Source organism: Gymnoscopelus microlampas, assembly GCF_963454915.1.
Source record: "Gymnoscopelus microlampas genome assembly, chromosome: 12".
Lineage (NCBI taxonomy): Eukaryota > Metazoa > Chordata > Actinopteri > Myctophiformes > Myctophidae > Gymnoscopelus > Gymnoscopelus microlampas.
The window spans coordinates 26,802,787-26,828,203 of NC_139949.1; the positions used below are offsets into that span (position 1 = coordinate 26,802,787).

Consider the following 25,417-nt stretch of genomic DNA (forward strand, 5'->3'; position numbering starts at 1 on the left):
CCCTCAGAAGCCATGAAACAAATCACACACGTGTTGTTCTGGTTTATGATGCTTGGTATCCAGCTAATATAGGTTTATGTGGGAGGGAAGGAGGGGCTCACCTAATCAGCCACTACCTTTCAGAGAGAAATGGGGTGTGTCGGGCTGAATGGATAGTGTATCAACTACATAATTGCAACGTCCCCAGTTTGATTCATGGCAGGAGACCTGTGACGTATGTCCATCCATCCCCCTTGCTGCGCTTAATAATTCACCTATAATTAAAAAACAAAATTAGCTCAAGGAACAATTTACTCATAAAGCAAAGCAAACAGCTGGTGACATTCAGGTTCATATCAAATAATAATGATAATTAAAATAAATCAGCAAATGCCAACAAATGATTCAAAGGACCAATTCTGAGTAGGAAGCAGTACAACAGGTATTTAATTAACTAGATAACAACGCAAGCGTCCATGTGTGATGAATAACAAATGGGAAATCATGAACGTAAAAATAACTCATGTAGCCAGTGAATACATGTACTTTAAAATGGTGAGGACCATTATCATTTTGGGGTAATTATGTTATAAAGGCACTTGAACACTTGGCTACTCTACAGTGAAAGGAGATGAATAATTGAGGCCAGTCTGAAACCAGTAAGTACACATATACAGTACCTTAAGGTGTGATGGATGAGTCCCCCTGACCTAGAGAAATGGACGTGAGTGGGGGTTGTTGTGACAGAAGGATCAAATTACATTGGATGTGGTTCATCTGCACTGCCTTTCTGAACTCATTGAAGGGGGGGGGGTAGTATCATTCCACTTCACTGTCTAATCCCTGTGGTTTTGTTTGGGAATCACTTCCTTGATATCCATCTCTGTATGTATATGTGGAGGTTCTTAAGAGAGGTGAAGTGCTACTGGCTTTGCCCCTCCCTCGATGCGTTATAGATAAGCAATCGCCTGCCCCCAAAAAGAGAAGCTTGGCTAACCCTGTTTTTAAATCCGGTGTATCAATGCAATCAAAAGCAGATGTATTAATCAGTAAGCTACACTGTAGATCTCATGACATAAGAAGCTAAGCTGAAAGGATGATTTGAGGATCATTTTTGGTGTTTTTACTTTAAACGTCCTGATCAGTGATCACCGTTGCGTTGCACTTTACTGCGGCCTGCCATTTCTCTCTCCATCCCTTCAGCAAATAGAGGCTGTGCAAGGCCGTTCCTATAGAAACGGAGGAGACTGAATGGTTAACTTAGGGGTGGAGCTACTGCTGTAGCTTGTCCAGATGGTAACACCCCCTCCACCAACCACCACAGCAGGTCTCCAGAGACCACCTTTATCAGAGGTTATCCTCCTTATCGTGTTTATCATGTGGTCTCCAGCCAGGCTTGTCAGAGCTGTGTTACAAAGGTCTTAACCTAGAACCATATTTTATTCGTGACTTTGAGCTCACCAACAGGGATTATAGAAACGCAGTGGTGGAAGAAGTACTCACATTTTTTACTTGAGTAAAAAGTATCAATACCACAATGTAGAAATACTCCACATCAACTAAAAGTCTGGTATTCAGAATTCACTTCAGTAAAAGTAAAAAAGTATTGGCATCAAAATATACTTAATGCACCAAAAGTAAAAGTACTCATTATGCAGAATGTCCCATTTTCAAGTTTTCAAAATGTATAAAAATCATTTGAAAATAGATCGGCTATTTTCAAATAGCCGAAATATATATAACATTTAAGTGGTTGATGTATGTTTAGTAATACAAATCTAAATCTAAAATGTAACTAAACTAAAGTTCTCAAATAATTGTAGCGGAGTAAAAGTACAATATTTTCCTCAGAGATGTAGTGGAGTAGAAGTAAAAGTATTGAAAATTGGAAATACTCCACTAAGTAAAAAATACCTCAAAATTGTACTCAATTACAGTACTTGAGTAAATGTACTTATACTTTACACCACTGTGGAAAACATCATTAGGCCTACGCCTACCTCCTCTTCAGTCAAGATGGTTTTCTAGATAGGTGGATACATGATGTACAGTATGCCTTGTTTTTCTTCCATTAACACTCACAGACTCTATTACTAAAATTCCCATGCCTTGCACATGCTTCCCATAGATGCTTCCCTGAAAAAAACCTTTATCATCTCTATCGATGCAGGAAGCCATCTTGTAGAACGTATCTTGTTTTATGAACACTGGATCAGCAGCGCCCCCAAGTGTTCAAAACAGTCTATTAATTAAAAACATGAAAATTCAGACAAACAGTAGGCTATTTATTTATAGCTTATACACATGATAATGCAAAAAGTAGGCTATCCGTTTGCTTATTTTAAACAGCAGACAGCTGACAAGTACAAAACAAACATGTTCAAGTGCTATAAACATGTGTATATTATATAAAAAACACAGCTAAAAGAGAATAAAGTGATATTGTGTTGTGTTGTGTTCTTTTATTTTGTAGGCTAATACATTGTTGATTGATTAACTAGTTTGTACTACTTTACATAAATGATCACATAACTTTGCAGATCACTAGTGGTGTGCAAAGTGTGCGAAAGAGTAAAACCCTATTGTGCACACTGCACTCCACTTTTGATTCTGTAGTCTTTACTCGATCAATCCATGAAAACAGCTTATTTCTAGTGTTTGATATGCAAACTGTAAGTCTTGAGCTATTAGTGATGTCTTGTTTTTCATTGAACAAAAAAACTGGTTTAATTTAATTTAATTTTAGAACATAAGTTAAAATGTAGCTTAAACAAAATACAACATTTACATTTCTATGTGTGCAACAAATGCATAGTATTTATGCTGGATCTTTGGTTTATTTATTTCTCTTAAAGACGTATAATGTTTACATGTAAAGACCCTGCATGCATACTATTGTTTTACTGAACAGTAAATCAATAAATTCATACGACTTGTGCCCTTAAGAATTAACAACAAAAAAAAGAAAAAGAAAAACATATTAGTACAACACTTTTTACAAACAACCTATAAACTTGCAGTCTTTAGTTCACAAAATTGTCTACCATGGAATACAGGGCTGACCTTATAATATAAAAAATGTTGTGCTCTTCTTGACAACATTCCACCAGTTGTGTGTCAAAAGCAGCAACACACTGAAAACATGCTCTCATATTATGAGTTCATCATTATTGCACAGTTTATCGGTAGCCCATTGAACCACTTTCTTTTCAAATTTCCTTTGTTACATTTTATTTAGTTTCACTCCTAAGAATTAGCATTAAAGACAATGTAAGAGAAGTTATTGTCTTGTCTGGGATTGAGATTGAAATTGTAGTTTCCAACACGGTTCCTTTGGTAGTGGAAGCAAATTAATCCACCAATAAAGCAGAGAGCTAAACCTACTCCCAGAATGCAGAACCCCACCAGATGAAGAGTATTCAATCCATCTTCAATGGAATCTGCAACAATATATAATGTCATGTGGTGAAGGTGGTATTTCTAGAGGACAAATCTAAAAATTACAATTAATGTGAAAACAGCTGAGGCAAGCTTAGTCAACAACCATTAAATATTTCATTACATTTTGCTATACATTGTACATTGTATACATATACATTGCTGTACATTTACATTTTACTCTACCCTTTACCTTTTAAGTTTTCAAACAGAACAGTGGTTCTCAAAGTGGGTTCCATGGACCCCCGGGGTCCTTGAGGGGGTTCGGCGTCCCCAGCAAAGAGTTAATATAATGTAACATAAGAAAAACATGTACACAAATCTTCTCTTATAGGGGTCCCTGGCATAACATATTTTCAAATTGGGGCCAAATACATATGTGTCCTTGATAGGAAAACCTTTGAGAACCACTGAACCAGAATGATGCACAGAAATGTTCAATCTCAACAGTAATCTTCAACATTATAAGAGCACTTACCATCATTTACACTGAATAATCTGAATAAAGGCCCACTAGAGCCACGAGCTCTTCCAATTGTGTTGGACCGCCTCATTGTTCTTCCACTTCCAGGGCAGGCCTGAATGGAACATATAAACAATTTCACTTTAGTGACAGGTAAGCAAATTCAGTTAAATCACCTTTTATTTGTATTTTGTTACTCTGGTTCAATCGCTAATATAGGCCAGTAATATCAGTCAGAGAATGTGAGGATATATTGTATATTCATGCACAACTGTAAATGTACTTACTGGCACACAAGTGCCAGATCCCATCTGTACACAGATCTGGACCTCACAGTGCACGTAGATGACATTCAAGCTGACAATGCGGAATATTGGTACAGATAGACGAGAAGTACTGGAGTTCCCATTCTCCAAAATGACTGTGTAGGGGACTGGACAGCTGAGAAGCAGAAATGAGCAATTGATGATATCTATTTACTTAATAATACATGCAAGATTTGTATTTGTCACCGACCTTAATTCAATATCAACATTAAAAAATATATGAAATCGTATTTTATCTAATGCAGCCTTGCCATGTTCACTCAATAGTCCATAATAACTCAGAAGATATTCAGGTAAGTATCACCAGACCTTTTGTCCAAGAAGATGTATCTGTTGATGACTGCAGGGTTGCTGTTTGGTGTGGCCCAGCACTTGTTGATGACCACTTTGATCATCTCTGCTGTGGTATTGAGGCTGACCTGCACCACCACCACGTCCTCACGGGACAGACTGTAGTTCTGAGGCAGGGGTGTTGTGCCGTTCATCAGCTGCAACGTCACTTGGAATGCTCCTGAGCCCATGACGGCTTCTGATAGCGTGTCATGTCTGAAGCACAGTATATTCATCATGTGCTTGAACAGGATATAGTTGAATTTCCCCAGAACATATAGTTTGTAACTTTTGCATGCAATACACACACTGCTGTGTGTACTGTGGCTCAATAACACACCCTTTGTTGTTTTATGTTTACTGTACATGCACAATTTAGAAATATATCATTTTGATTTAGAAGTTAAAATGAACGTCTTGCCAAACATATTCCTGACTAATCTGATTATTGCCAATGGTTCATTACTGAAAACTGAATGAAATGTATCCTACCTATATTAGTTGAAAACCTGACAACACCCTGAGCAGCACTAGTATTGTCAGTAAAACTGAAGAATTGTGTACACATAGTAACTATGGCACCAAGCATGCTTACCCCATGGATCCATTGCTTGTGGAGAGAAGGATGCTTGTCAGAAAGGTACACATGACTGGAACCTGCAGGCGTAATTTGGGGACCAGCACTATACCATCAACAGTCTGTGCATCCATGCTGCTGAACAGAGTTACCAGTACAGTGTAGTGGCTCTCATTCTGAGATACAAAGTCAGACACAAAAGGTTTGGCTTATTTCTTACATCAAGCACAAATACATTATAGAACGTTGCATAGAAAATTATATAATCTCAATCTTGCTATGTAAGTTTGTATAGTGCATCCTGCCAAATACCAATCAACAAATAAAGTAAAGTTAATGGCTCAGGACTAAAACTGGGTCCTTACATGCTGAGGGTATGTGTTGCACCCATCCCATGGTACGGTCAACTTGGCATGGGTAGCATTGCCTCCTGTGACGCCACACTCTTTCAAGCCAAGGTAGAGGGCATTGACACTGATCTGCCCATTCACCAGAAACTCCCTGGCCACAGACACAGTGATGGCAGTAACTCGGCACTGGACTGAGATGGCCTTTGAGTTATATACCACCTTTGCTGGAGGGCGAGCCTGACTGGCACTGGCATCAGTGGTGTAGGTGGTGGTGGTGATAGTATGGACAGGGCCAGTGGAAGTAGCTGTGGTGGTAGTGGCTGTGGTCACTGCCGGGACAGTTGTTGTGGTTTCGGCCTGCGTGGCTGTGGGCACTGATGACGGGGGTGCTGTGAGGATGGTTGGGGTTGGCATTTGAGAGAAAGCTGTGGTACTAACTGGAAACATGGTTGAGGTTGTTAGCATTTGTGTGGATGTCGTGATAGCTGTCCAAGGAAAAAACATACTCAGGTTATACAAAAAAAAAAAACATTATTTACATTACAGGATATGAACACCCATAGAGGTGGTCTTACCCTGTGTAATTAAACCCACCCAAAAAAGGGGGGCTGACTAAATGTCCATTACAGAGGTAAGACTCTACCTTGACATTCTCGTCCGGGCGTGGCAAGGTTGAGGTCGGTAAAACCATCCTGACAGAAACAGCTATAGGAGCCTCTGATGTTTTTGCATGTAGCCCATTGGGAGCAGTCATGTTGTCCACTGGTGCATTCATCCAAATCTGTCAGAGCAATGAATCATACTGTAAAAAAAATTTCAACCACTTCTTTACGGTGACCTGTGATGTGACAATAAAGTTGTGATTCTGATTCTGTATCTATGGTCACTGTTATTGAAAGCATTTCTAGAGAGTAAAAAATATACAATGTAGCCTGACAGCGCATTGCGGTTTCGAGTCCCGTTCCCGACGATCTTTGCTGCATGTCTTTCCCCATCTCTCTCTCCCTGTTTCAAGTCTGTCTCTACTGAAAACTCTAAATAAAGGCCAAAAAGCCCCCAAAAATATCTTTAAAAAAATAATAGAAAAAAGCCCCCATTACAGAAATAATAGTTGAGAGATATACGTACCATTTACATGTGTACTGTTTTCATCTACAGTGTATACTGAGCTGTTTTTCAGGGAGGATATCAAAGCTATGGACACATTGTCGATATCGATGTCGGTGTTGAAGATAATGGTGAAGTTCACCACCACACTGCCTTGGGAATAGCTCATGATCTCAATTCTAACCTCCCCCGAGTCAATCATCGCCTTAATGTCTTTAGAGAGAGACTGGTAAATCTGCAGGTGACATGACAAAATAATTCACCCCAGTCAGAATGAAAATGGATGGAGGAAGGAATATACAGAAGAAGATACATGGATTTCAAAAATACACAGCATCAACAACACTTGCCTTCTACTATACATAAAATTGTGCAGCAGTTGCACAGTTATAGTAGAAGTGACTGCATTTATTGTAGAGCTACATGCCCTAAAAGCTCACAAAGCATCACAGAGTATATACATTAAGCATTACATGTTGATTGTTCATGTGTTCAATGAGTTCAGGAAAGGAATTGCCCTTGTAACATGCGTACCTCTTCCTTAATAGTCGATGCGAGGTTTTGGTAGGATTCACTTCTGGAGTTCAGCAGGTCATTGGTGAAAAGAATGTTGGTCAGCCGAGCGGTGGCTTCAAGGGTCATTGCAGCTGGGAAGAAAACATTTACAGTGTAATAAACGCATATCCGCTTCCACTGCAGATCACTGTCTTCAGTATGATTCACATGTGAGAATGTGCTGTCCAATATAAAACTTCTATTATTTCCAGGGTTGTATGTTTCACTTTAGAGATCAGCTTTCAGTTAAACGATGCAAAGATCTTACCTGTCTTGACAAACGCATGGCTACCTTCCCCTTGGCTTCCACAGGCACGAGGGATTATTGTGACATTGTACAACACCGCAGGTTTCAATCCTGTCACCTCCCAGAAGGTCTGATTGGTCTGCCCCCGACTAATGACCTCTGAGTCCCGTCTCAGTTCAACCAAGTAGGTTTGGTTGCTCAGAAATTGGCCAGACCAGGTCACAGAGAAAGATGTGCCACTGACGTTTGAGGACTGCAAGTTGGAGACATATGGAGGAGCTGGAAGGTGATGGCGGAGGACGGGGGGTCGGGGGAGGCGGGGTGGAAAAGGGAAACAGTTAAATCTCAGACAGAAGTACACTTGAAATGTAAGTAACCTTGGGAACCAAGAGTTCCCAAATATCAGGAGCCTATCTCCTGTTTCCTTAGCATGAGGCAGCTTGAAGGACACCCCCTGGACATGATACTAGTTTTACTGAGGTTAAAGTTAGGTTTGGCATAATTTTACTGAGGTTATGTTTAGGAATAAGGTTATGTTTAGGCATAGTTTTACTGAGGTTACGCTTAGGAATACCTGGTGGCGACCGCTCTGAGGTTGACCCGGGGCGAGCATGTTTTGGGGTGAGCGTTCTTGTATCAATTTTTATAGTCTTTGACATGACAAGGCTGGGGATTGAACCCTGACCTCCCAGTATCAGGGATGAAGAGCAATGTCTTCAGTTGCTCTGACAAACTGACGGGTCAGATTTCTATGCTTTTCTGAACATTTCTTGTACTAGAGTTTAGGAGAAATTGCTTTAGGCTTAGGACCCAAAGCAATACATGATATCCAGTAGTTATTATTCTGGTCTAAATTGAATTAACTAAATGTACAAATGTCTGTTAAGAAAAAAAACATATTTTAGGATTCAGTTTTTACCCTTATTTGAGCACTTTTAGCACTTAATTGTGAAGTGTACTTTTTAGCACCCGATTATGGAATTCAAACAATAATTTGCTTGTGAGGTGTGGTTGCATTGTTATAATGTTCTTGTCAATCAGTATGCTTTGAGAAAAAACAAAAAAAGTTTGTATGTTATAATCCTAAACATATCTACATTGTGTGTGTGTATATGTGTATAATGCACGCACGCACGCACGCACGCACGCACGCACGCACGCACGCACGCACGCACGCACATACATACATACATACATACATACATACATACATACATACATACATACATACATACATACATACATACATACATACATGCATGTATCTAAATACCACTTACAGCATGTGGGTACATCATGAGTATAAGGCGTAGCACTCCTCTGCTGTTGAGTATATGATGTACTCTGAGTGATACCAGTGTTCATAGTACTCTGAGTACTACCAGCATTCATAGTATTCTGAGTATTACCAGTGTTCATAGTACTCTGCATACTATCAGCATTCATAGTATTCTGAGTATTACCAGTGTTAGTACTCTGAGTACTACCAGCATTCATAGTATTCTGAGTATTACCAGTGCTCATAGTACTCTGAATGCTATCAGCATTCATAGTATTCTGAGTATTACCAGTGCTCATAGTACTCTGAATGCTATCAGCATTCATAGTATTCTGAGTATTACCAGTGCTCATAGTACTCTGCATACTATCATCATTCATCAGAGCTATAGACACACTGGTCTCAGGAGAGTTGAGAGTATCCTTGGTGTTACTTTCTGTAGGGTCGTACGTAACATGGGAGGTTGGTTGTATAGGTGGAATAGAGGTGGGCGTCGTGACAGTAGTGGAGGATGCAGGGGGCGGTCTGGAGATGGGGGTGGTCCCATCAAGGATAACTGGAAAAAAGAGAAAGGTCAAAGTTCATTATATACTTCATGTCATTATCTTAGGCTCTAAGGCTTATTTCTTCTAGTTTTACTATCCTCGTGGTGACTTTTGGATGAATTTTGGATGAATGTACCAGTGGACAACAACAACAGATTGTAAAAACACACACACACACACACACACACACACACGCACGCACACGCACGCACGTGCACGCACACGCACGCACACGCACGCACACGCACGCACACGCACGCACACGCACGCACACGCATGCACACGCTCTGCAATTTGACCTTGACAGTGTGCTCCAATGTGGTTTGGATCAGCGTCCATGTATCCTTGCAGACAGGTGCAGTAGTAGGAGCCAACTGTGTTGTTACAAGTGGCTTGAGGGGAGCAGTTACGCAGACTAATGACTGCACACTCATCCACATCTGCATTGAAAATTAAGACACAATCAATTTTCTTATAATCATAATAACACACCATGTTACTTTAGAGCACATACAAAAACTATAGTTAGAGTGCTGCACAATGAACACAATTAAGCCAATTAATACAACAATTAAAATAGCAATACATAAAAGGTAATGGCATTAAAAACATAAAAAGTACATGGCAAACTTTAAGACAGATGTATGAGAAATAGAAAAATGCTTTGGTTTGGCCAAAAGCCTTATGGGCAGCAGTGACAAACGCACAAATGCCCATGGACTTTAATAGGCCTGAAAGTGGAACAGGACAGAAGAGCTCAGAAATAAAATGTGGTGCCAAACCATAAGCTTTAAAAAAGAATTCTGTGTTTAACAGGTAGCCAGTGGCTAGTATGTCGAAAATAAGTTGATGAAGACCGATATGTTCATTTGGAGACATCATTGTAAACAAAGCCATTTAGATTACAACCTGTAATCTCGAATGTGTGCATTTGCGCAAATTATCATTTGTGTGTGTGTGTGTGTGTGTGTGTGTGTGTGTGTGTGTGTGTGTGTGTGTGTGTGTGTGTGTGTGTGTGTGTGTGTGTGTACTTCTGTACTTGTGTGGAACAATTGATATCTCTTTGTGTGCATCTGAATGTGCATGACAATGTGCATTGTACAATGATGATTAGTTTCCACTGTTGCAGGAAACACATCACAGAGGACTGTCAAAAAAAAGACATGGGGGCAGTGGGAAACTGACACTGTGGTGCAACTGAGTCATTTTTCCTGAACACGTTCTCTGCAACATGAGTCAAAAACAGCTACAAAACCTCTCTCTCTAAAAAAGGACTAGCTATCTACAGAAGCTTAACAGTATGGAAAAATCTATATCAATCAAACGGTCACCTCACCTTCTACCATAAGAGATATAATTTCCTCTATGTTCTTGAGGAGAAGACGCAATTTTGATGTGGTGTTGGACAGTGAAAGCGTGTCATTAGATTGAATCAAGAAGGTGGAGGCAGTTCTGAAGTGATCCACATGCCATGAGCTGATGTAGTGAATGGAGACATCAGAAGAGTCCACTGCTCCGGTCAGCTGATATTCATAGAGGAACAGCATATGGACAGATACCACTTAAACAATTTTCATAGCATCTGTGCCCTATTATCGTCATTGTCGTCGTCGTCATCATAATCATTGTTATTATTATATACTATTAGGCTATTATTATTATTAGTAGTAGTAGCACTAACTAATATACCATAGCGTGCAGCAATCTTGAATGGTTCAAAAGCCCTCGCCCCATTGAAAGTTGCTGGAAGTCTGTCTTCACTGTAACTGTCACATTGAAGCGCCATCCACCATTCCTTGAATAGTACGACAATCCTAAAAATGACATCAGGGACCGCATTTAGCTTAGCCCACGGAGGGAAAAAAAGACCATAAAAGTCAATTTTAATGGATACTAACTTGAAGGGTCAGAACAGTGAGAGACGCCTGATTTCTGGCAACATTTCTGCCATCCTGGACAGTCTATATCAGACTCACAGTCTTCGTAACTGGACGGCAAACGTTCAATGTTGGAGCATGACCCTGGCTTTGCAGTGAACTCCATACTTCTGTTCAGAGCTTTATTCAAAAGACATAATGCAGTCCAACAGTTATCACAGAGATGTTGGTAGGAGTACAGTCCCTGGGTTTCTATTTTGTGTTCTTGTCACCATGACTGCTATCACTAGTGTGATTGGCTGTGTCTTTTACTCTTATCATTCATACCATACAAATTAAAATACACATACATATGGGTCTGTGTTATACTATTCTGTTCATGCACTCAGATAAAAAAACAAATATCAACACTCACATCGAGCACAGTAGCTGCTGACTCGCTCAAAGCCCTCACAGCATCTTGTAACCTCTTCGGTGACTGTCTTGTACTCAGTCCGAGAGATCATTTTATAAAGTGTGACTTCACATGTCTTCCAGAGCAACCACCCACCACAAGGTCTTCTCACAGAGTAGGGCTCTTCATGTGTCACTAGGGAACTCACTACCCTTGTTTCATTGCCAGTACATAGATGATAGCCAGACCTAGACAACTCATATCCTAGAACAGAACAGGTGTATTTTATCAAAGAATGTCTGGTCTAGTTTTCTAGGTTCAGTCTAGCAATTGGTCTATAGCTGCATAACTAATCCATGAAGACATTAACTAAACTTAATTAATATGTGAACATGTGAAAAGCAACTAGATAAGCAAAACATCATATACGTCAATATCCATTCTAATTATCCACGTCATCTTAAACGGTCATCTATCCAGATGCCTACCTTCAAATAGAATGTTGTGTCCTCCACAGAGGTCCAAAAGGACCACAGCCACACAGACAGAGAGTGTCCACCTCATTTTATAAAGATAAGACTCTCCGTAGTGTATTGTACGTTCACATTGTACATTACATGCATATTCCTGCTTGAGGTTTTGGTAACTATACACAGTATGTACTTGCTGAATCCTCTGTGGTGCTCTCATTCTCCTCCTCCCCTAGCTACAGTATGCCAACAACCCCACATGGACCACTGTCTCTTAGCAGCGGGAGGATAAGGCAATGAAGAAGCCTGTATACAGGTACTTGGTGGATGGAAGTATAGAGCTCAATACATTGTCTAATATAAAATCAGACTGCAGGTATGTGTGTGTTTTTTAGTTTTTCCAGAGAATTCTAACCACTTAAACCGTATATACTTTTTCCCCTCTACACCAAAATCTCTTTCCCGAAAATAGTCGATCTGCAAGCTCCATAATAAATAATGTGTGCTGTATTTTCTTGGAACATAACAACATAGTAAGGCAATAAAGATTATAGAACAGAGGGCCTATGTTTGGCTACAGGAAGTTACAATTTGAGTCATGGCTGTGTCAGCGGTGGTAAACATGTTTGTGACGTGAGAGGAGGTAAGATCTGAGCAGGGATGAGTTGCAATCACTCTCCCTGAAGACTTGGTTTCCAAACCTGTAACCATGGCAGTGCTGGTTAGGATCTCTGTACTGTCTGTCTACGGCGCTATTAGCATCAGGTGCAGAGTAAAAACGTGAGAGTTAATTTAACTCTGAGAATGTACAAATGGACCTTTTCAGGTTTATTTGCACACTATCAGAGTTAAATTAGCACTCAGAACTTAGTGTGTACATGACATTCTCCTCTACACACTCTCATTATCATTATTATCTCATTATAATTGCAGTGCAGATGAAGACATTATGACATTTTGCTGAGGACATTTCATGTTTGGCAGATCTCAAGGTGCATTGTGATGTTTTACTTTAAAAGCACTTAGGATACGTGCTTTCTACGTATGCTGGTTTATTGCATGTATTTATATGATAGACTTTATGGTATTCCCTGATGTTAAACTCATTTAAGTCTCTGACTCAAACCTGGGTGATTACTCTTTTATTCTAATGTGCTGTGAAATGAGCCTAGTTAAGTGGCTTCTGTCATCTGTGAAAACTAATTATGTTTTGAAGCACCGAAGCATGAAGGGAGGCAGACCTATTAGCCTTGACTTCAGCTCCACCCCAAACACTACTGTACATCACTGTTAACGTCTGCTCTCGCAAGTCAATCTGACGCATTTGATTTTCAATTAAAGTTCAAAGTTCGGGTCCCCTCCTGAAGACTTCCTCCTGTGTCTTCCTTGTGCTGTTTCCTTATAGGCTTTCCTCAAGGTCAATGTAAACTTTATTATCATTATGATATACTATACTACTATTATAATTATTATTACTAGACAGTCGGTGTTATGAAGATTTCTTAGGCCTGGGTGAATTAGTCACTCGAATCCTGTGTCAGATGGGGGAAAAAAAAGGGTTGCGCAGAATGCAGAAAAATGAGAATGAATGATATTCACTATTCTTAGATAGTACAGAATAGAGATGATTAATCTGTCAAAACCAGACAAGTCTGTGTGTGTGTGTGTGTGTGTGTGTGTGTGTGTGTGTGTGTGTGTGTGTGTGTGTGTGTGTGCGTGCGTGCGTGCGTGCGTGCGTGCGTGCGTGTGTGCACGTGTGTGTGTGTGTGTGTGTGTGTGTGTGTGTGTGTGTGTGTGTGTGTGTGTGTGTGTGTGCAAGACAGTATAAGTCCAGTAGTGACTGGCATTCAGTACTCTCACCAGTCACCAATGACAGGAACAAGCCACCGTTCAGTGTTAGTTTTGCTGACTAAAACTATGACCAAAAATGTTCGCCGACTACCTTTTTTCACTGACGAAAACAAAATTAAAACTAAGCTACAGTATAATGACAATTTCGTCAACAAATAAAAAGTAAACGAAAATGTTAGGGAGGGACTAGTGGAGAAGAGATCCAGTAGAACTAAAAGAAAAGTAATTTTATGTTTGGTTGCGCTCGAGTGTTATTTTCAGCATGCGCTATTTTCAGCATGCAACCAAGTGTAAAATCAGCCATTACGACGCCATCAAGGCCTGCCATAACACAATGTTGTCGACAAAATCAACTGTAGATTTAGTCGACTAAAATGTTATGATATTTAGTCGACTAAAACTAGACAAAAAACTAAAACTTTTCAGATTTCTAAAATATGACTAAAACTAAAATGAAATCTTATTCAAAAGACCATGACTAAACTAAATCAAAATGTGCTGTCAAAATTAACACTGCCACCGTTCAATCTGATGGTGTGTATAGGCCTACATGGCTGGAGGCCTGGAGCAGTAACGTCTGCCACTGGGTAGAGCAGTAAAGTATTCAATGCCTGGATGGTATTAAATGTTGAATGAGCTTCAGAGCTGCGTTTATTTATTACATCATTATTAATAGGCTCTATGCACAGCAGCCATATTGTAAAGACATTGGGCCTCTTCCTTACTTCCTTCTCAGGTGTTACCAATGATACTAATGAAGGCTGTGTTTCATGCTGGTCAAACAGAGCCAGGAGGCTGATATTTATGACTGGAAACACTCTGCTACACCAGTGGGTCCCAAAGTGTTATCGAGTCCAGGGACCCTCGTGGTTCCCTGAGGGGATTCCAATGGCCCCTTACCAGTGTGTAACCCTGAGAGTGTACAAATGGAACATTTGGTTCCATTTGTACACTCACAGTAGAGGTGGAAAGTCTGGTGACACGAGGTTACACTCACACAGAGTTATACACACACAACACACAGGTTACATTTGTACACTCTCAGAGGTACGGGGGTCCTTGAAATTAAATAGTTTGGAAGTTGGAACCACTGTGCTACACTAAATGGAACAGAACCTTCATTAGTATCATTTTATCAATTTTAGTATTAGTATTAGTATCAATTTCTTTCCATTGTCGCTGTTGTCGTGCATAGAGCCTATTACATTGACTTTTTTCCCAGATACAATCCTGACATTAGAAAATACGACCTGTCCCTTTAAATCAGACGCCGTACGCCCGGCCCACTGCCTGCACGCAGCCAATCAGAGCGCAGCGCACGTGACGAGCGTTCTCTGCGATGACCTCATCCTTAGAGTGGGGATGACGTCAAATTCAAGATGGATGGAATGACGACGACGACGACCAGCGCACGTTAAGCTCGAATTGTGAATAAAGTGTTTTTCCGTGTTGCCCCGAGGGAACAGACAGTCGTACACGTTCAGGTAAGTTTGGGTGGTCGCACAACTTGTTTGAATTGACTTCACCGGGCAGATCCATAGTTGGGGGAGTGTTTGGCTGAAGCTTTTTTACCCTGACGTAACTCGTTGTTCTATAACGTTACAGCCGTGTGTCTGTGGCTCTGCTGCCAGGCCTAACGGCGTGTCTCTGTCCGTCCGTGTGTTGTGTGTGTGTTGCGCGCGCGCGCGTGTGTGTCTGTGTGTGTGTTCACGGAGTTTTGGCACATTGTTTTCATTGATTCATGGGGCCACTAGTCTGAGACGCAGTGGCAATACAACTTTTATCTGCTATTAATTAATGACACACACACGTGTGTCCAGGCGTTTTTTTTTCTTTCTTCCTTTTTCCGAAAATTCATACATGAGACTGTTTAGACGACCGAAATAACGATTCTCGCTAATGCATAAATATGAAGCCACGTCTCACTGGTGATCAAACGATTTAACGTTATAACGTTTGAACACTTCCTCACGAAAGTGTCAGCTAGGGGCTTTGGTTCTCTTCATATGTGCGATTAATCTTTGCGGAAGAGACGATAATGAATGAACGGTCACTGTCTGTAGCCTACAGTGAGGGATAGAGAGCTACAAACCCTGGTATTTTCGCAATACAAACATGATGTAATGCCCAGCAGTACTGTAGCACACGGTGCGCATGTGCGCTGTTCTAAGCAAACCAGTTGCTATGATCCAAACAAACCAATTACCAGAGTAACGGACACCACTGAACACTGTCTGTCAGTGCATGTTGAAACCATCTCATTGTGTTTGTGGGACTTTTTCACATGTTTGCATGGATACCGTACGTTTCAAACCAAACGCAAATGTCATTTCATAGTTTTTCCCCCTGGCAATAATACCGGTATGCACTTTTTGTTTCATTATGAGTTAAACGGACAATAAGGGATTTAATGGAATGTATGTTGGAATATTGTGTTTGTGTAATCAGTTGAACTGGTATGGAGAAATTGAACCATGGTTTAAATTATATAAAACTATTACGTTCCACTTCCAATCTTTGATTATGAGTGTGTATGTGTATGTTATTAAGTGTGTATAGGCATTGTAAGATAAAGCTCTATAAACACACACCTGTAATTGCATGTATCAGTATTATTGCTCCAAACAAATTGTTTCAAAGTGTCAGATTTTGTTAACCACTTAACCTTGTATATACTTCATTGTACATTGGTGGCATGCAGAAATTGTGAAAATAGCCAATCTACAAGCTCACAGTGCCTCGTGTTTTTAGCTTGTAGATCTGCTATTTTCACTATTTTCTCCCCAATAATCATTCATTAATCATAATCGAGCCAAAAGTTTTCAATAATCATGATATTGATTTGAAGTCATATCACTCCGCTATGTACAGTACGTTGTCACAAGAGTACCTGGAGGCCAGTCTATGACATTGATACTGTGAGTCAGTCATCTCCATATTTGGGCATATTGAGACTCAATATGCCTGTGTGTGTGTGTGTGTGTGTGTGTGTGTGTGTGTGTGTGTGTGTGTGTGTGTGTGTGTGTGTGTGTGTGTGTGTGTGTGTGTGTGTGTGTGTGTGTGTGTGATACACAGACAGATTTCCTGGAATGTATGGATCAGCTTGTTAAGATTTCAGGCACAAAGTACTTGGAGGCCAGTCTATGACACCAGGCTTCTATGACGTCATTACTATGATGATCATGTCAGGACAGTACTGTGTGTGTCATACCCAGAATTATAGTCTCTAGAAAAATGAGTCTCACTCTGTCTAGCTCTCTCTCTCAAAATACATCGTGAAGCGACGTGTTGTCAGCTTGTAGATCGGAAGTATCGAGTACTTGGAGGCCAGTTTATGACAGCAGTACTGTGCGTCTGTCTGTCTATATACGGTATATCATCAGTTACGATGTCAGCACTGTTATCTGCACTCAGTGTCGGCTGGATTCTTAAAAGGGTGAAAAATGTAAAAGTATTTTGAGGCCAGTCTTCTATGATGTCAGTTGTAATGTCGTCAACAGTACTGTGACATCAAGTTTAACGCCCAGGATTCGAACCCCGGTCTCCCGCATGGAAAGCCAGCATTTTAACCACTAGCCTAAAGGGGAATTCCCCCTTGGCTGGGGAAGATATTGGGCTTTTTTTGGTCATCAGGCAGAAGCCTGAGCCACTCTGCTACACAAGCATGTGTCCATATTTGAGTATAATCCAGGCACACAGACAGACAGACACAAACTCATAGAAAGAACTTATTTATATACATATAGAGGACTAATGCCATACCCATTATCAGATTGCTTGCAGGCCAGTCTGGAGCCGTGTGGAACTCCATATTTGGGCGCGGAGAGACAGGCATACAGACAGAGATTTGTAAAATGTACCTCTACTAGTGCAGTACCTGTTGTCAGATTACTTAGTGCAGTAGTGCAAGGCTATTTATCAGAGTACTTGGCTGTCATACATTATTACTGATTTAATAGAGAAATAGACTATCACGTCTATTATGTCAATCATGTATGACGCACCAACTTGGGAGAGTTTGGGGATTTCCATATATGGGCAAAAAGTGGAGACACACACACACACACACACACACACACACACACACACACACACACACACACACACACACACACACACACACACACACACACACACACACACACCCCCCGATTCCTCTATTAGGTTAGTCATCTATGTGACATCACCACATATATAGTATGTCAGTGGTTCCCAAACTGGGGGTCGGGACCCCAAACTATTTTGGGGGGTCCCTAGATAATTAGCTTAATGTGCAACATTGTTTTCTCACTCAACAGTAAACAAACCAACATACAGTATAAGTTTATACTGGGTATCTGCACATTTCTAAAGTTAAAATGTTATGACTTTTCTAAGACCTTTTTTATGAAACTATGAAATCAGCATCGTTTTCAAATGAGTTATTAAATGTAATCCAAACCTTATTCATTCTGAATACAGTTCTCATTTGTATATATTAACTTTTTATTCCCTGAAGTAAAAATGTATGTATATATAATAATGCATGTCAAGTTATTACTCTTTAAGTTCTGTCTGCCCTTACAATATCTCAAAACCAGCAAAGATTTAGTGTTGTTTTGATTTGAGTGTGTATGTATCACAGCTTTCAATTATATATCATATTTTATTAGAGTTTTCATACATATCTCTTGTCTTCCCTTTCAGGCATGATGGAGAGCCTTGTGCATTTTAGTAATCCCTCCCATGCCCCCTCTGTATTGGGAATTCTCAACGAGCAGCGCCTCAGAGGCCAGATGTGTGATACAGTCGTGGTTGTGGGAGACCAGAGATATCAGGCACACAGGAGTGTTCTGTCTGCCAGTAGTGAGTACTTCCTGTCCCTGTTCACACGGATGGATTCCAACTCCCTCAAAGTTGTCCACTTGGACTTCTGTGAGCCTGACACCTTTGAGATAATGCTGAATTACATTTATACCTCCTCACTCTTCGTGGACAAAGGCAGCCTGGCAGCAATCCAAGAGTTGGGCTACAGCCTTGGGATCCCCTACCTAACCAACATTGTGTCAACAAGGCCTCATGTGTCCTACAGTGTGTCCAGAAAAAGGCTGTCCTTCTCAGAGGAGGATGAGAGTGATGGTCAGACAAGGAGTGTCATTGTGTGTCAGGAAAGGAGAGCATCTGAGGGGTTGTCATCACCCTGTTCGACCAGAGAGATGACCCAGTCCCCCTCGGAATACAACTCACATAAGGCAGTTAGGAACAACTCTCAGTCCATTGTCAAAAACCCAGGTGAAATGAGGGAAGATTCTGAAAGGAGCTCCACCTATCCATACACCCCCATATTAAAAGAGACATCATCACATAGCACGTCATTGAGGCCGCAACTCACTTCATCAGTGTCTTTCAGTGATGCTGAAGTGCAGCACACCAGGTTACAGGTAGACACTAAAGAGGAGGAGGAGGACACACCCCTCTATCACACCAAAACACCCTTTCAGGGCCGCACAGGTGAACCAAGTCAAACTATTGACAGGAGCGGTCCACTCGTAAAAAGCCTGCTCCGCAGGTCATTATCCATGGACAGCCCTGTTCCGGTCTTCTCACCCACACTGGAGCTCAAGGAACTCCAAAACCGTGAGCAGTCTGTTGTAAAAATGGCATCAAAGTCACCTGCGCCAAAATCTGCAGAGCACAATAGCAGTTCAAAAAAACCACCCCCGCTCGTCCTCAGGGCAAAGTACCCCAGCAAGTATGATGAAGATGACACTCAGGTAGAAGGGGCGGTTCGCGTGAAAACCGAGCCCAGCAGCCCTCTCGCTGATCCGTTGGAGATTGTTCGAGTCACAGTTGGAGAAAGTTTGCCAGTCAATCTCAGTGACTTTCAAACAAACTATGACCAAGGCTCTAGGCCAGACTTCAGTCACTTTGGGAAGAGAAAGGGTCGGAAGGACAACAGAAGATTCCCATTGAAAAAGGCTAAGGGGTTTACTGAACATCATCTCCCACTTGATGACGACATGTCAAACTCAATACCTCAAAATGCCAGCATGGACAACGATGATAATGGTTGGGGGCCAAGACTGAGCCAAATTTTTAAATGCTGGAATTGTTTGAAAGTGTTCAAAACCAGCACCGGGCTGCATCGCCATGTGAACATGTATCACCATCCTGACAAGCCATACGCTTGCAACATCTGCCACAAGCGCTTTCATACAAACTTCAAAGTGTGGACACACTGCCAAACCCAACATGGTGTGCTACAGAATCCAGCCTCATCCTCCAGCTCCTCTGTGCTGGATGAAAAGTTTCAGAAGAAGATGATTGATATTGTACGAGAGAGAGAAATAAAGAAAGCCTTGCTTTGGAAACTCAAGAGGAATAAGCAGGGTTTGCAATCTCCTACACTCGCCAGGAAGAGGTCAAGGTCCAATTACATATGTCCTTACTGTGGGAAAGGATTTTTGTTCCAGTCTCAATACAAACAGCATTTGAGGACACATCCGACTGAACAAGATGAGCAGGAGACAGAAAGAGAGAGTACCCTCTTTCAGGAACAGGAGGAGGTCATTCAACAGAAGAACAACACAGATGCTGACGTTTACTCCTGTAGGCTTTGCAACGTGAAGGTGTCCTCACTCTTTGAGCAGGGCAACCATGAGAGGGGCTGTCGACATGCAACCGTATGCCCCTACTGTGATTTGCGATTCTCAAGTCCGGCGGTCAAGAAAGACCATGAAGCACACTGCAAATACAAGAAACTGACATGCCTGGAGTGTATGCGGACCTTCAAGACCTCCTTTAGCATATGGCGTCATCAGGTAGAGGTCCACAACCATAATGTGATGACTGTTGAAGAGATGAATCTTCATCAACAGGAGAACAATGGAGAGGCATCCGAAATGCTCAGAGAGGGGCGGTACAACAATGAGCCCATGGCAACAGAAAGGTCTAGAGATGAAATAAACTACAGTGACTCATCAGGGCAGCCCATGTTCGATTCAGAAGACTCTTCATCCTATGTGCCTGACGACCTCAGCATGGAGCGTCTTGGCAAGCTGGTAGTCAAAGAAGAACTGATGGAGGAGCCTGTGTGTGAGAGTGACAACACAGAGGCTGCCAGAATCGAACCTGATGAAGCGGGCATGGAGTGGCCATGTGAAAAATGCGGAAACATTTTCCCTTCTCACAAAGACCTGGAGCGCCATCAGGAGCTGCTCTGCCACATTAAATCATTCATCTGTCGAATTTGCCACAAAGCCTTCAGGACCAACTTCCGCCTTTGGAGCCATTTCCAGTCTCACATGTCAGTTGCTGATGAAGCCGCAGCCAGAGAACTGGACAACCACCCAAGCTCTCCATCTCCATCACCCCCATTGACCACACAAATATCCGCACATCCTGCCCCACTGACCACACAAATATCCGCACATAATACCCCACTGACCACACAAATATCCACACATAATACCCCACTGACCACACAAATATCCACACATACTACCCCACTGACCACACAAATATCCACACATACTGCCCCACTGACCTCACAAATATCCACACATACTACCCCACTGACCACACAAATATCTGCACATCCTGCCCCAATGACCTCACAACTATCTGCACATCCTGCCCCACTGACCACACAAATATCTGCACCTCCTGCCCCACTGACCACACAAATATCCTCACATCCTGCCCCACTGACCACACAAATATCCACACATCATGCCCCACAAGCCTCTGTGCTTCTTAAACCAGCCCAGACAGGGCCAGTGGCTGCAGCAGTGGCTAAACAGCCTAACAGCACAGAGCATAGCAGCTCATCAGTAACTCGGACTAAGAGGGCTGTAGTCGAAAGGCAACGCAGCAGCCCCGGCCCCCTTTCAAGTTCAAACAGCGATCCAGCCCCTCCTCAGGAACCAGAAGGCTTCTTTATTTACCACGCCTCTCCTGCATATCCTCTCTCTGCCTTGACATTTAAGAGACAGTACATGTGCAAGCGGTGTCACAGGACTTTCAAGACAGCCTTCAGTCTCTGGAGCCACGAACAGAGTCATAGCCACTAAGCCACACCAACACAGCTGTGAGCATCACACACAATATTTGTGCAGCTCTGAGTGACAATACTTAATGTTAACATAACACACCTCAGCCTACAAAAGAAAGACTTTGAATGTATATCCTATCTGCTTGCTTCTATATGTCATATAACCAGTGGCCCATGTGCATTAGAAGTGTGAATGTGAATGTGTGCAAGTTTCCTGTTCATTAGATTGTTATAAATGGTTTGATTCTTTGCCTTTTAATCTATTAGGCACCCTTTAGTTGTTTACTTATTTTCATCTATTTGACTAAGATTCAAGAGAAACAAAGTGCTTTTGCTTTTGTATAAGACCTGTTTAGGACTGTTGGTGTGTGACATCATGAACGCTGATATACAGTAAGTGGCCTCAACAACTGTAATCAATATGCGCTGTTATGCCATGCTATGCTATCGGGGGTGTCTCAAAATCCTTTCATTTTTTAAATAGATTTATTGACGCTATAGATCTCATAATTGATACGTAATTGTTTGATTGTGAATAATAGTATGCCTTTTATTTCTTCAGACATACCATTCCATTTACTTTTCTTTATTTCAAATATATTAGTTTGTGTTCCAGTGAAGATGTTTTTATTGACATTTTAGTACATTGTTGCCTTTACGAAATTTCAAGCTTTGGTTGGTGATACTAAAAGTAAAATCGCATAGTTCAAACAATGGAATACACCTTGCATAAGGTGTATGATTTTTCATTATAATTGACTGAGCTGGAAACTTTCAATCTAATTGATTTAACCAAAAACAGGTTCATTGATAATTGTATGACTGCAAGTAGATAGGAAGTGGACTAGCTACATATTTTAATTTCTTTAAAAAATATTTTTCTTTGCCTGTGAGCTTCAGTTTGTTTAGTAGCCTGTATTATTATCACACATTTTCTTGGTGGTTTATACAGTATTTGTACATTTGGAAATGTTTTTCATGGTTATGGAAGTCCACATTATAGGACAACTTCACCCTTTTTCAACTGTGGGTTGATAATCTTCATATAATTGGTCCTCACACCTCACCTATGCTCATGATATGGTATCATTCTTTTTTTATTTAGATTTTTATTAACACGATAATAATGGTTTCCATCATAGCATGCTAACTTTCCAGGAATAGAAATCCTGCAGTTTCTATTGGCTTGGATTCCCCATCGTCATCGATGATGTCAGGGGTAGGCTGGTTTCTGAACTGTCCACAGCCCTCCTCTGAGATAGTTGACAAAAACGGTACTATATTATAATGAGCATTAGTGAGGAACAATTAGAAGATAGGTTGAAAATGGGTTAAGTCGTGCTTTAATGATGCAAGCATCAGAGACACATGTGCAAAGCTTCTTGACTGACAATTTTCTAAATGTTGCTGACAGCGCTATCTATGTTCCACATTTTACTTTATTAATCTGCACATGTTTGCATCAATTTGAATGAATAAAAACGTTTGGAAAAATCGGTTAAGTAGCTTCGAAACATGTAGGAAAATTGAGAATTGTGCAGCATAAAAATGTTCTTTAGATATATCTAAAATGAAGAATATTATCCAATTTATGCTAATCCCTGTGAGTGCATGTGTATTGAATCACAGAAAGTTTTAGAAAACATTGATGGCCTTAAGCAACATTCAAATATTTTGTCAGTGTTCTCTTTTACATACAGTAGAAGCACAATTTGGATGACAGGAGATGAAATCAAGAATTGGCAGTGAGAAAGATTTCCTGTTACTAAATTGCCTAACATTCATTATTCAAGATTGTGTTTTTATTGTATTCCAATTGTTTTACAGTTGCATTATTGCTGTGGATGTCATTTATGAATATAACCTAGATATGATTACATTATAATTGCTAAACTTGGGAAATATTACATTGATGGAATGCTCCCCAGTCCCAGTAATTATATACATTAGTTTTCAACAAAATGAGCAGAGGAAGCAGAATTGTACTCTTTGCAAAGTTATGTATTCATAATTCTTATACTTTTCGAGAGAGAACTTTATGAAAGAGATGTCAAAGAAAAATACAGAATATAATTTTGTGTATATGTCAGTGTTTGTATTCTCAATTTTGTACCTACTTTGTTAGTATACAAATATTTTATCTTTTTAGTATTACTATGCTATCACTGCAATAATGAATATTTGTATTAAAATTGGTTGCATTATTGTTGCTTTTATAGTCTTGCAGCAGTTTTTGTGTTAAGTTTTTCTACTGTTTTATTGTTTAACTTCTGTAATAAAGAGTTATAATGTATATCTATATGTATATGTCATGACTATTTAAATAGTCCTAAGTGATGTAAACGTATTTGCCACATATTGCCACTTAAAGGTGCTGTAAGTGATTACTAGAGTGTTTGTTCAGTAACAGGGGTCTCCCTGTCTCTCCAGCTCTTTAGTTAACAGAAAATAACTGCTCTTTAGTAAACAGAAAATATCTTTTCAGCTTGGGATACCAATTTCATACAATCAGAAGACCAATTTCATACAGTCAGAAGAGATATCTCATATAGGCTACAGGTTAAATAAGTGAAATTGGAATTGATTAAATGAGCAGTGGAATTGGAACTGAAATACATTACAACATTGAGGCGATCAATCGGTACTTACCTGATTGGATGAAATTGGTGACCCACCTGAAAATGTATTTTGTGTTCACTAAAGAGCTGGAAAGATGGGGAGATCCTTGTTACTGAACAAACACTATATCAATATAGAGCTTTTTTTAAAACAAAATATTAGTTTTAAGCAGAATATATCACTTATACCACCTTTAACACCCCTTACATCTGGTCCCCCTAGGGCTGGTGATATGGTCAAACTCAAATATCACTTCTTTCACCAAATGCCTCAATATTAATATACAATATCAATATTGTGACGATAATATACATATTCTTTTGAATAGTGAAAGGAGACGATCTACAAGCTCACAACACATGCGACGCGTTGAACTTGTAGGTCGACACTTTTTTTCCAAAAAAAAAAATCTATTCCTAATTAAATCATATATTGTTTACAATTTGCTATGACTTTTCAGAATTCCGCAGTCAAGTAATTGCTGAAGTGGGATACCCACCCAAAACCACAAAAAAAAGCAGGTTCAAGAGGAATCATGCTCAAATGTATAAATTTGATGATCTTTTAATTTTAAATGTCAATTTCATCAGATTCACTTAATAGACAATGCTGGGGTGCCTAAATGTCTCACCTGGTTACAGCAAATACCATATAAAGTCTGAGTCCTTCCCGCAGCTGACCTGTGGGTTTGAGTCTATCCCGGGGCCCTCTATCTCCCCCACTTTCCTGTCTCTGTGCTCACAGTACCGGTATATCAAAATGAAGCAGAAATGCAGAAAAAAACGAAACGTTATTAGATTACGCTTAACTAATGAGTTTACTTATGGGATATTTTGAAAATAAATACTTAGTCAACTGATGCCCTACATTGAGTTTTATTCATGTTGATAATTCTCTTGACTGGAAAATAGGGAGTTAACTTGGGGAATGAACTGGAAATCCTGTTCACTTCATGTCAGGTCACAATGCATGAAAATA

The 25,417-nt window shown here is 40.5% G+C and overlaps 2 protein-coding genes across 2 annotated transcripts; one reads left to right on the plus strand and one right to left on the minus strand.

Annotated features, from left to right (window-relative positions):
• Positions 1 to 3,219: 3,219 nt before the first annotated feature.
• On the minus strand, positions 3,220 to 12,648 carry umodl1 (uromodulin-like 1; the record flags this gene model as incomplete). Its single annotated transcript, XM_084074231.1, has 15 exons — positions 3,220 to 3,225; positions 4,168 to 4,321; positions 4,516 to 4,752; positions 5,132 to 5,289; positions 5,479 to 5,900; positions 6,607 to 6,805; positions 7,105 to 7,217; positions 7,394 to 7,651; positions 9,019 to 9,207; positions 9,496 to 9,636; positions 10,533 to 10,719; positions 10,886 to 11,010; positions 11,095 to 11,253; positions 11,489 to 11,731; positions 12,639 to 12,648. 15 exons carry the CDS (start codon positions 12,646 to 12,648, stop codon positions 3,220 to 3,222), a joined length of 2,601 nt encoding a protein of 866 aa, XP_083930357.1.
• Positions 12,649 to 15,155: 2,507 nt separating this feature from the next.
• On the plus strand, positions 15,156 to 24,112 carry zbtb21 (zinc finger and BTB domain containing 21). Its single transcript, XM_084074980.1, has 2 exons — positions 15,156 to 15,272; positions 18,475 to 24,112. Exon 2 carries the CDS (start codon positions 18,477 to 18,479, stop codon positions 21,837 to 21,839), a length of 3,363 nt encoding a protein of 1,120 aa, XP_083931106.1. The 5' UTR covers positions 15,156 to 15,272; positions 18,475 to 18,476; the 3' UTR covers positions 21,840 to 24,112.
• Positions 24,113 to 25,417: the final 1,305 nt, after the last annotated feature.